Source organism: Haliotis cracherodii, unplaced genomic scaffold, assembly GCF_022045235.1.
Source record: "Haliotis cracherodii isolate W230 unplaced genomic scaffold, xgHalCrac1.p SCAF_3, whole genome shotgun sequence".
NCBI classification, from domain to species: Eukaryota; Metazoa; Mollusca; class Gastropoda; order Lepetellida; family Haliotidae; genus Haliotis; species Haliotis cracherodii.
The window spans coordinates 1,551,491-1,564,219 of NW_027266286.1; the positions used below are offsets into that span (position 1 = coordinate 1,551,491).

General features: G+C 41.6%; 1 protein-coding gene across 1 annotated transcript in view; it reads right to left on the bottom strand.

Moving 5' to 3' along the window:
- LOC139474659 (E3 ubiquitin-protein ligase listerin-like) overlaps positions 1 to 12,729 on the bottom strand; it is a 39,638-nt gene that overhangs the window by 18,886 nt on the left and 8,023 nt on the right. Inside the window, exons 6-16 of the mRNA XM_071257754.1 lie at positions 9,885 to 10,065; positions 7,914 to 8,087; positions 7,480 to 7,670; positions 6,770 to 6,908; positions 5,655 to 6,344; positions 5,192 to 5,420; positions 3,852 to 4,003; positions 2,408 to 2,489; positions 2,049 to 2,202; positions 1,453 to 1,594; positions 637 to 948 (exon numbers count right to left, since the gene is read on the bottom strand). Of these exons, the coding sequence (XP_071113855.1) occupies positions 637 to 948; positions 1,453 to 1,594; positions 2,049 to 2,202; positions 2,408 to 2,489; positions 3,852 to 4,003; positions 5,192 to 5,420; positions 5,655 to 6,344; positions 6,770 to 6,908; positions 7,480 to 7,670; positions 7,914 to 8,087; positions 9,885 to 10,065 (2,446 nt within the window). The remainder of the gene's footprint in view (positions 1 to 636; positions 949 to 1,452; positions 1,595 to 2,048; positions 2,203 to 2,407; positions 2,490 to 3,851; positions 4,004 to 5,191; positions 5,421 to 5,654; positions 6,345 to 6,769; positions 6,909 to 7,479; positions 7,671 to 7,913; positions 8,088 to 9,884; positions 10,066 to 12,729) is intronic.

Here is a 12,729-nt window from a genome sequence, read left to right on the forward strand (position 1 = left end):
GTATATATTATCATATAAAACTTACGTACATCACAAACTCTCTACAGTGAACTAACGTATATAGCAAACTGATATCTGATCCAGGACAAGCCTATATACCATCAACTAGTGATGTGTATGGCGAACTGAGAAATCTCGCTCAGTGTCAAGTGTCACTGACAATTGTTTAAATGCAATAAGCAGCGAATCAACACAATCGCGGCGAATAAACACAACCAGCGGTGACGATTCAACCTTGTTTAAGTTGCTTCATGTAAATCTTACCTGTACATGACAATTGGACTAATCTGGTCTGCAAAACAAATTACCTGTATTGTGTTTTGTTTTATTCAAGATGGCAGACTTTTCCGAGCGAAAACTTATATGACGAACAACATATAACGGACGGCTTTCTCTGGTCCCTTGTAGTTTGTTATATCCATGTTCTACTGTAACTTGTAAAATATCATGTTCTTGTATGTACAAGCCATTGTTTTATCAGTTGACTCAAATCTATTAAATATGTCTTAGTTGGACTATAATTCATTTCCTTTATGTGGAGTTCTCATGTATAGTACCGTGTATTGTATCGCAACCGTACTAGTGAGATATATTGTGGACGGTTACATTCCTAATTTCTAGTTCGTAGTTCAGTACCTTCTTGTCATTCTCAGCCCACCAGCGTGTGATGATGCTCTGTGTCAGGCAGTCCAACAATCTCTCCAGGTCTTCCTTCTCCCATGCCACAGCAGTTATCTCCCTTCCATCTTGACCCTGTTCTTTTGATGTGATAGATGTCACAGAGGTCTTCCTGGTCAGGGTCAAGGTCATGTCACCCGACCCCTTGTACGTGAGGAGCACAGCGTTGAAGAGCGTGGTGAACAGCAACTGCGTCAAGGTCGTAGTCGGACGTCTCTTGGCGAGACTTGTCAAGGACAGTAGTCCCCTGATGGTCATGTATTCCTGTATCTGGAGGAAGGGGAACGCTAAATAAGCTTCTGTTTGCATATGGCGAAAGGATGAGGTATTTTTGAAAATATTTGGGGAGTGGTATTTAGTAGGGCTGGCTATCAATACAGATAATTGAGATTGATAATCGTTAACCGAATATCGATCACATATCAATAAATATCAGGGAAGTAACTTTGAGCAAATACGCAAAACAGAGTCCGAAAGAATCAACCTATTTCACTCCACTGGTTAGTGGTGGCACATTTATGCAGGGACTACTTTGTGGACATTTGAGATGCAACAAAAACAGTGGCTTTCCATCTTCTGCAATAGACACTATTGACAATAACAAGTCCATTTTGGTAAATCCAAATAGTTTATGTACCGGTAAGATATTATCTATGACAATTTTCATAGCTATAATCATTAATATTTCTTCACATCAACGATAAATCTGATTATTGATAATTTTTGCCAGCTGCTGTATTTTGTGAAACAGTAAACATATTCAGTATTACTGACCTGAGCGTAGTTATCTCCCTTAGGTGGTATGTAGAGTGTGTTGACCAGGGCCTGTATGGTTGGGTCAGTGTGGCTGGCATCAGGCAGGTTGTCCCTCAGTGTCGTCAGCAGGCTGCTCACACACCGACACACATGCTGCAGCCTGGAACAACCAGTCACATCAAACTGGGCTCTGTCTCTAGTGACAAGCTCCCTACTAACACGTTGTTCCCTCGTGTATGTATGCTCAAATATATGTAGTGTCTACTCACATCAACATCTCATGCAACAATGAATAATAGATAGAGCAATATATCATGTAACACGCTTGCTTCTAAAAATATTGATTCATGATCATATAAAAACTAGTTGATACAAGGTTTATACAATAGAGCTACTGTTAACAGATGCTGACAAGGTACAGCTCTTTCAGGTATTTAAGAACTGACTTCAATAATTTTTATTTTATATGAATGTAAGAACCAGATTACTGTGTAAATAAGGACAAGTAGAAATTTGCCATTGATTAAGGATTTTGCTACATGTTATCATTATAAGGACTACTGGACTAAAAAGTTAGTTTCTATGGTTGGACTGACATACACCTATGAACTTACACAGCCAAAGTCTGAGTGCGAGTTGAGATCAACATATGTACAAGGTCTGCTGCCTTCTCCAGGAAACCACCGCTGCGGAGATACGCCCCTGTCTGACTGACAATCACGTACAGGCCACAGTCCAGGGCTTCGTGCACATTCTCACGGGTCTGATCTACAACAGACATCATCCACATACAACAGCACTGGACAGTAAATGCAGACAGGGTTCTCTGATTCTGGCCTCCTACAAGATGGCATATTGTCTTTAAAACCCCACAAAACAATAAAATTGGTTGAGGCATATGATCGTTTTTTGTTGTAACTTACTAAGTATAAATTTATGCCTAATTAATCTGACTGTGGTGTCTTAGACTTACCAGTGACAGGGTAGTCTGTGTCGATGTAGACTGTGAACAGAGCCAGCATCAGGTTCTCCACCGAGTCCAGAGAGGGACACACCTACAGAAAATACCAATCAATATACATTCATCCCTACACTGGTAGGACCACCTACACAACACAATACATTCATCCCTACATTGGTCGGACCACCTACACAACACAATACATTCATCCCTTCACTGGTAGGACCTCCTACATAACACAATACATTCATCCCTACATTGGTCGGACCACCTACACAACACAATACATTCATCCCTTCACTGGTAGGACCTCCTACACAACACAATACATTCATCCCTTCACTGGTAGGACCTCCTACATAACACAATACATTCATCCCTACATTGGTCGGACCTCCTACACAACACAATACATTCATCCCTACATTGGTCGGACCACCTACATAACACAATACATTCATCCCTTCACTGGTAGGACCTCCTACACAACACAATACATTCATCCCTTCACTGGTAGGACCTCCTACATAACACAATACATTCATTCCTTCACTGGTAGGACCACCTACATAACACAATACATTCATCCCTACACTGGTAGGACCACCTACACAACACAATACATTCATCCCTACATTGGTAGGACCACCTACATAACACAATACATTCATCCCTAGATTGGTCGGACCACCTACATAACACAATACATTCATCCCTACACTGGTAGGACCACCTACATAACACAATACATTCATCCCTACACTGGTAGGACCACCTACATAACACAATACATTCATCCCTACATTGGTAGGACCACCTACACAACACAATACTTTCATCCCTACATTGGTTGGACCACCTACATAACACAATACATTCATCCCTACATTGGTCGGACCACCTACATAACACAATACATTCATCCCTTCACTCGTAGGACCACCTACACAACACAATACATTCATCCCTACATTGGTCCGACCACCTACATAACACAATATTCAACAGTCAACACAATTTCTTTCCAAAATGTACCCCTACAGCAAATTTCATACTTGTTGTGTTACCATGGTTACACCCCAAGGATGTTGTATTATCAGCATTTACAGAATGAGTGAGTGAGTATGATTTAACACCACTTCTGGCAATATTCCAGGAATATCACAGCGGGGAACCCCAGAAATAGGCTTCACACATTGTACCCATGTCAGGAATCGAATCCAGGTCTTAAGCGTGACGAGTGAACGCTTTAACCACTAGGCTACCTGACCGCCCCTAGCATTAAGAGATTACACACATCACATGACTGCAAGGGAACTGATGGAACAGACAGGAGGGTTCATTCACAAGACTGGATTCACCTCCGAACTGTACTGCAGACTCTTGTTTCATCTAGGATTCAATGTACATCTTCCTGTTATTGTCTAACTTAAATTACTGGTCTTGTCACACATACCATCAAATTCTGGAAGAATGTCTTTGTTGCCTTGGCAACAAATGTGACAGCCTTGTCGACTCTGTCCTTGGTTCCGCTGGTGCCGAGTTTCTGCAGAGTCTTCAGGATGACCGCCAAAGTCTGCTCGATACACGCGGCATCAAATACTGGAGCTGGTGGCAGAGGCAGTGGAGTGTATCAAACACAGGTCTCCGACCATACATGACTAAAACTCTGGACTAGTTTCCTCAGATGCATGTGCTTAATGTAGACTTGGAAAGGTATATGTCAGATACTAACATGAGACCACCACCCCCTAGTCTTGCTGAAGTTTGAAGTGATGGAGTCTTACTCAACACAGCAATAAACATTAACATGCCATATTTTCACTTATAATTTTGTCCACCCAGTATACAGTGAGTTAGTGAGTGAGTGAGTGAGTATGGTTTTACACAAGTTTTAGCAATATTCCAGCAATATCATGGTGGGGGACACCTGAAGTGGGCTTCATTCATTGTACCTATTTCGGGAATATCGTGTCTTTGGCGTGATGAGCGAACACTTCAACCACTACAAAACACCACCGCCCTCAGTACACAGTGAAACCACATTAACCAAGAGCAAAGTACACTTATACAAGCAACATAACTCTGTTCCATAAATCAAATATTTTTACTTCCTTTTTGTTGCTTAACGCTGAACAGCAATATTCCAGCTGTATATAACAGAGGTCTGTGTATAATTGAGTCTGAACCAGCCAATCCAGTAATTGACATCATGAGCATTGATCTACACCACTGGGATACGATGACATTTGTCAACAAAATCATTGAGCCTGACCACCTGATCCCATTAGTGTTGTAAAACCCAGTCTCCCAATCTAACCCAGATCTTCATGGGGGGTGATGATTTTACAGTCCAGACTAAATGGTTCATTATTAAGGCAACACTATTTTTCAAGGCATTATCATTTGCAGAAGTCCGAGGTCTTTCATTAACTGCCCAACGAAGGAGGACAGCTGAAAAGACCGAGGGCTTCTGCAAATGATAATGCCCTGAAAAATAGCATGAAATAAACATGATGTCACTATCCCTACCCTATGACATCACCTAATAATGGCCCGGCGTCAAGCAATATGAGGGCATTATCAAGTTACAGTGGCCAGCCGATATCTGATAACATGCGGGCGGTTTAATGATAATTCTATCCATTTTAGCTATAATGTACGTTATTATACAGTTCTGTCATAACATACCATACAAACTTAAAAGGGGGCCCAGTCTTGCCTTTCAAAAATACTTGATGGCATGGACATACACAGAACTCAGCCATAAAATATTTTTCATTTGATAAACCTCACCTTCATTGATGGTAGCTGAGAGGACGAGAGTTATCAGAGCCCAGCCATGTTCAAGGACATCCTGGTTTCCTGAGCTCTCGATGCTCATCTTGCAGATCTCATCACCAAGGGAGATAATCCTGTCAGTCAGCACGGAACTCTTCAGCCATGAAGTCACAGATGGTGTGGAGTCATGTATCTCCAGGGCCTTGGTGATCAGGTTACACAGCAACACTGGGCTTGTCAGACCCTGACAATATAACAGGAGTAGTTTCATGGAAACAGTCTTCATTTTCATAACATCAACACTGAGAGTGCAAGGTGTAACACTAAATAAATTGTCAAGAGATTGCTATTTATACCAAAATAAACACATATACAGATCAATAGATGAACCACAACTGCCCATGCACGTTACCTTGGCCACTGATATTATATGGGATACTGATGACAAAATAAATTTAAATTGTCAAACAATACTAACCTTTGCAATCTGTGTCATGATATCTAGGGCTTGGCTGTCCTCTACCTGTGACAGACACACCATTACCACATCCAACAGACACATGACATGCTCCTCCTTGTCTGACGTCTGCTCCTTGTCTGACGTCTGCTCCTTGTTTACCCATGGAATGATCACACCACTCACAAAACTTAAGTAAACATTGGTCCCTGCTTCAAGTGAGGAAATAGTCAACAACTTCTCTACCATCTCCTTTGAGCTGTAAAGTTTAAATATCCTTGAAAACACACTGAGAAACTCCACACCCTCAGCTCGGAAACATTTTGTAAACACGTAGCTGGACACTGAGTTGACGAACACCTGACTGGATCCACACATCTCGAGCGGATCAAGCTTCAAGTCTTCAACAGTCAAATCATCGGCAAACTTCACCTTGTCTGTCTTGGCCTTCATGACAGTGTTGGGCCTGAGTTGCCCTGACACAAGGGAGAGAAGTCTGCTGGAGAAGGTGTGGAAGTGTGGGGTGTTGGCAAGGGTGGGGTACGTTTCCTCGATCATCTGCAGCAGGTTTCTGTAGCACATGGTGGCCAGCGACGCCCCGCTGTCAGTCCTCTCTAGGGCTGTGGTGAGCTGGGCAAACAAGCCATACAGGGGAGTCTTGTACAGGTTGGACTTGGTCTCTACCAGGGAGGACTCCACCACAGGCAGCATCTGAATACAGAAAATGATGATGATGATGATGATGATGCTGCTGACGGGCATTTTTCACTCATGCTCACTATTATTTACCCTGTCAATGGATCAGTGTGCACTCGTTTTTCATTCTGAACTCCCTGGGGAGTGCACAATGCAGGCTGCCTTTGAGGCACTAGAAGATTAATTGTTACTTTACATGCTGAAAATATATGGAGTTGGTAGGTCAGAATAAAGAGAAATTTATTTGCCACAGTTGAAATGTCAATTGATGACATTAAATTTCTCTCCTGAAGACATTGGTGGGTGAAATGGGATGAACTAACGTCAGGTTAAACACATCCTTCCACATATTAGTCTGGAGGAAAAACACAGACTGCGAGCTGCTTATCTATCCAGGGTATAACAAGGTTACTTTCCGTCTCCCACTGCTCGCCACCTACCTGGTCCAGCAATAGACAGTTGATTGTCTCCCCCTGGCTGTCGGCCAGCTCCTTCACGGTGTACTGACAACACTCAAACAGTGCAGTGACCAGGGCCGAGCTCTCACTCACACTCTGCTGCAGGCTCTCTAGACTCAGGCTGGAAAGGGAATGGTAGGTGCAGTTATCTGTCACGTCCATATAAGGTTTGTCAAAATAGATTTCTTGTTACTCATGACGCCTCCTCTAAAATTGCCCTACCCCTAAAATATTTTTAGTTTTTTTAAGCATTGTTAAGAAAAATATATTCAACTCAAGTTTCGCTTTTGCACCTGTTTCCGACTTTTTGCACTTCATTGGGTCATGAGTAACAAGCATGTTTTCAACTGGACTAAACGTGCTACATTCTGGTAAGGTTTTATCCATAAATTCTCTTCCTAATGTGTATCACTTCTAAATGCCTTTCAAAGACCAAGTACTAGGTTTAGGACGTAGAGCTATTGTGGGTTTCCAGTCTCAGCTTTATCTCAAACTAGATCATCTATCTTAATCTATCCGTAATAGATTACCTCATCAAAGGACAACATCACAATTTCACAGATGATCAGAGAAAAATCGAGACTTGACCGGTTCATATGTCTTTCAAGTAAAGTACAACACCGTCCCACCTGCAAAACTGTTCACATTACACCCTGTACAAGGAACCTGTGAAATAACCCAGCACAACCTACCCCGTCCTGAAGCAGGTGAACAGTTCCATGTAGAACTTCTTGGGTTCTCCGGACAGACTTCCTGGAATCTGGCTCAAGAGAGGGAGAAGATTGGGGCAAATAACTGAAGCATTTCCATGGCAACCTTTCTCCAACAAAGTGCGAAATTTGGGCCAAAATGCCTTTGGCCATGACACATGATTCCAGGACTCCTGCAACAGAAAACAACAACAATCAAGTATCGTCCCAGTACTAGTCAGTATGAGTGTAATCAAAGTTAAACATGGACAGGGACACGACAACAACGTTATCACCCTAGAGACAAGTTACAGGTATATCAACACGTGAAGCACAAAATGTTACTACTCCTGTATTTATCAGTATTTCAGCTGGCTACAGCATCACTGCAGGGCATTGGCTGATATTAGTAAATATGTGAAACCATGGCAACTCACAGGGAGGTATTTGACCAATGAGAGAACAGCTTCCCAGAGAGCTGAACAAACGACTGGATCGGAACTGTCAATGTTGTGCAATATAAGGGGAGATAACTTGGAGATGTAATCCTGAGCAACAGCTGGCAATATCTGACACAGGCTGGCACAGAATGAATACTGTCCACTCTTGATCTGTAACACATTCAACATGGCATCAAAGTCAACATTCACCATGGCAGCACATTCACCATGGCAGCACATTCAACATTCACCATGGCAGCAGTCAACATTCACCATGGCAGCATAGTCAACGTTCAACATGACAGCATATTCAACATTCATCATGGCAGCATATTCAACATTCAACATGGCAGCATATTCAACATTCAACATGGCAGCATATTCAACATTCAACATGGCAGTATATTCAACAGTCACCATAACAGCATATTCAACATTCAACATGGCAACATATTCAACATTAAACATGGTAGCATAGTCAACATTCAACATGGCAGCATATTCAACATTCAACATGGCAGCATAGTCAACATTCAACATGGCAGCATATTCAACATTCACCATGGCAGCAGTCAACATTCAACATTCACCATGACAGCATATTCAACATTCAACATGGCAGCATATTCAACATGCAACATTCACCATGACAGCATATTCAACATTCAACATGGCAACATGGCAGCATATTCAACATTCACCATGGCAGCAGTCAACATTCAACATTCACCATGACAGCATATTCAACATTCAACATGGCAGCATATTCAACATGCAACATTCACCATGACAGCATATTCAACATGACAGCATATTCAACATTCAACATGGCAGCATATTTAACATTCAACATGACAGCATATTCAACATTCAACATGGCAGCATATTTAACATTCAACATGGCAACATTCAACATGACAGCATATTCAACATTCAACATGGCAGCATATTCAACATTCACCATGACAGCATATTTAACATTCACCATGGCAACAGTCAACATTCAACATGGCAGCATATTTAACATTCAACAAGGCAGCATATTCAACATTCAACATGGCAGCATATTCAACATTCAACATGGCAGCATATTCAACATTCACCATGGCAGCAGTCAACATTCAACATGGCAGCATATTTAACATTCAACATGGCAGCATATTTAACATTCAACATGGCGGCATAGTCAACATTCACCATGACAGCATATTCAACATTCGACATGGCAGCATATTCAACATTCAACATGGCAGCATATTCAACATTCACCATGACAGCATATTCAACATTCGACATGGCAGCATATTCAACATTCACCATGACAGCATATTCAACATTTGACATGGCAGCATATTCAACATTCACCATGGCAGCAGTCAACATTCAACATGGCAGCATATTTAACATACAACATGGCAGCATATTTAACATTCAACATGGCGGCATAGTCAACATTCACCGTGACAGGATATTCAACATTCGACATGGCAGCATATTCAACATTCAACATGGCAACATGGCAGCATAGTCAACATTCAACATGACAGTATAGTCAACATTCAACATGATAGCATAGTCAACATTCAACATGACAACAAGATCTTCACAAACAGTTGTTACAGCATTGGCACTAAATGATTATAACCATGGCAACAATTAAATATTAAACTGAATTGAAGGTAATTAACAAAGACTATAGCATTATGCTGTCAATGAAAGTGTTTGAGAAGGATGTTAAATAAGAAAACAATAGATGATAGATTATTGTTTAACCAATAATATAACAGATATTTCCCAGCCTTGAATGGAGTGAAACCAGAGAAAGTAGTAAATAGCTTTATCAGTGGTCCACACCATCAGAATATAATGTAGTCACAAGATCCCCTCAGCTTTTACGACAAATATACTGGGGACATATTCAGCCTCGCTGATGATTGTGAAGTCAGTTACATTCATAACAAGTCTTACACTGCTGATGGAGGACTTGGAGTGTTTCCAGAACTTCCCATCATTCAACAGTCCCTGCATGTGTCCAGTGAGGGCAGCAGGGGAGTCGGCAGGGAGGGACAACAGCATCTTCCTCAGCGCGAGGAAAGACGACGTGACGACGCGGTTGTACCTGGTCTCCATCTCCTCCAGGGAGCTGGTCCTGAAGCAAGTCGTCTCTCATGTCACAGTGCTCAGGTACAGGCAAGATAGTTTTTCAGTTACTGCTTCGAAACATACAATGTGAAAGGATCTGTCGAAGATTTCCATTTTTTTTACATATATTTTTCAGGACATCCAACATGTTCAGTGAACAACTATTTCTTTCTGAAACTGGAGGCAAGTATGTTTTATTTCCATTATTTTTGGAACAGTGAATTTGACCAAAAAAAAGAAGAAAGAAAACAAAAACCTTAAACCCTCCCCAGAATTTCAAATGGTCCCACAGTGCTCTTTCCCCTTCTCAACTGGTGTTCAGCAGCATTCAAACTAGTATATATTTATACCTCTCAGGCCTTAAAGTTGCGACTAAATTGGTCGCCAATGCGACCTAAATTTCAATTTGTCTACTGCCTAAAATTCAGAGGTAGCCAAATGACTACCTTGAAAAATATCTTGTGGCGACTAAATTCTATTGCTACACATATGTAGACACAAAAATAAACATATCTGCTACTAATTTTACTTGCAAATAATTCCTCCATTGTTTGAGTCACAAATAACAAAAATCAAGTACAGTTTCCACTAATATACAATAGAAGTTATTTGATAAAAGATAATTTCAAATGCTTTTGGCTACCTACACTATTGGCTCGACTTCTTAATATTACCACTGGCTACCTGGAAAAAAATACTTGTAGCCATATGGCAACTTGGTAAAAAATTAAACTTTGAGGCCTGCCTCAACTGGTAATTAATACAGTGAGTGCATGTTGTTTTCAAACCATAGTCAGCGATATTACAGCTACATCATGGGAGTGTATCAATAATAAAGTCTGAGTGGTTGATAACATGAGCACCACTCAACGTCCCTGTGATGTGATGATATAGTCAGCGATATTACAGCTACATCATGGGAGTGTATCAATAATAAAGTCTGTGTGATTGATAACATGAGCACCACTCCACGTCCCTGTGGTGTGATGATACAGTCAGCGATATTACAGCTACATCATGGGAGTGTACCAATAATAAAGTCTGAGTGGTTGATAACATGAGCACCACTCAACGTCCCTGTGATGTGATGATATAGTCAGCGATATTACAGCTACATCATGGGAGTGTATCAATAATAAAGTCTGTGTGATTGATAACATGAGCACCACTCCACGTCCCTGTGGTGTGATGATACAGTCAGCGATATTACAGCTACATCATGGGAGTGTACCAATAATAAAGTCTGAGTGGTTGATAACATGAGCACCACTCAACGTCCCTGTGATGTGATGATATAGTCAGCGATATTACAGCTACATCATGGGAGTGTATCAATAATAAAGTCTGTGTAATTGATAACATGAGCACCACTCCACGTCCCTGTGGTGTGATGATACAGTCAGCGATATTACAGCTACATCATGGGAGTGTACCAATAATAAAGTCTGAGTGGTTGATAACATGAGCACCACTCCACGTCCCTGTGGTGTGATGATACAGTCAGCGATATTACAGCTACATCATGGGAGTGTACCAATAATAAAGTCTGAGTGGTTGATAACATGAGCACCACTCCACGTCCCTGTGGTGTGATGATACAGTCAGCGATATTACAGCTACATCATGGGAGTGTACCAATAATAAAGTCTGAGTGGTTGATAACATGAGCACCACTCCACGTCCCTGTGGTGTGATGATACAGTCAGCGATATTACAGCTACATCATGGGAGTGTACCAATAATAAAGTCTGAGTGGTTGATAACATGAGCACCACTCCACGTCCCTGTGGTGTGATGATACAGTCAGCGATATTACAGCTACATCATGGGAGTGTACCAATAATAAAGTCTGTGTGATTGATAACATGAGCACCACTCCACGTCCCTGTGGTGTGATGATACAGTCAGCGATATTACAGCTACATCATGGGAGTGTACCAATAATAAAGTCTGAGTGGTTGATAACATGAGCACCACTCCACGTCCCTGTGGTGTGATGATACAGTCAGCGATATTACAGCTACATCATGGGAGTGTACCAATAATAAAGTCTGAGTGGTTGATAACATGAGCACCACTCCACGTCCCTGTGGTGTGATGATACAGTCAGCGATATTACAGCTACATCATGGGAGTGTACCAATAATAAAGTCTGAGTGGTTGATAACATGAGCACCACTCCACGTCCCTGTGGTGTGATGATACAGTCAGCGATATTACAGCTACATCATGGGAGTGTACCAATAATAAAGTCTGTGTGATTGATAACATGAGCACCACTCCACGTCCCTGTGGTGTGATGATACAGTCAGCGATATTACAGCTACATCATGGGAGTGTACCAATAATAAAGTCTGAGTGGTTGATAACATGAGCACCACTCCACGTCCCTGTGGTGTGATGATACAGTCAGCGATATTACAGCTACATCATGGGAGTGTACCAATAATAAAGTCTGAGTGGTTGATAACATGAGCACCACTCCACGTCCCTGTGGTGTGATGATACAGTCAGCGATATTACAGCTACATCATGGGACTGTACCAATAATAAAGTCTGAGTGGTTGATAACATGAGCACCACTCCACGTCCATGTGGTGTGATGATACAGTCAGCGATATTACAGCTACATCATGGGAGTGTACCAATAATAAAGTCTGAGTGGTTGATA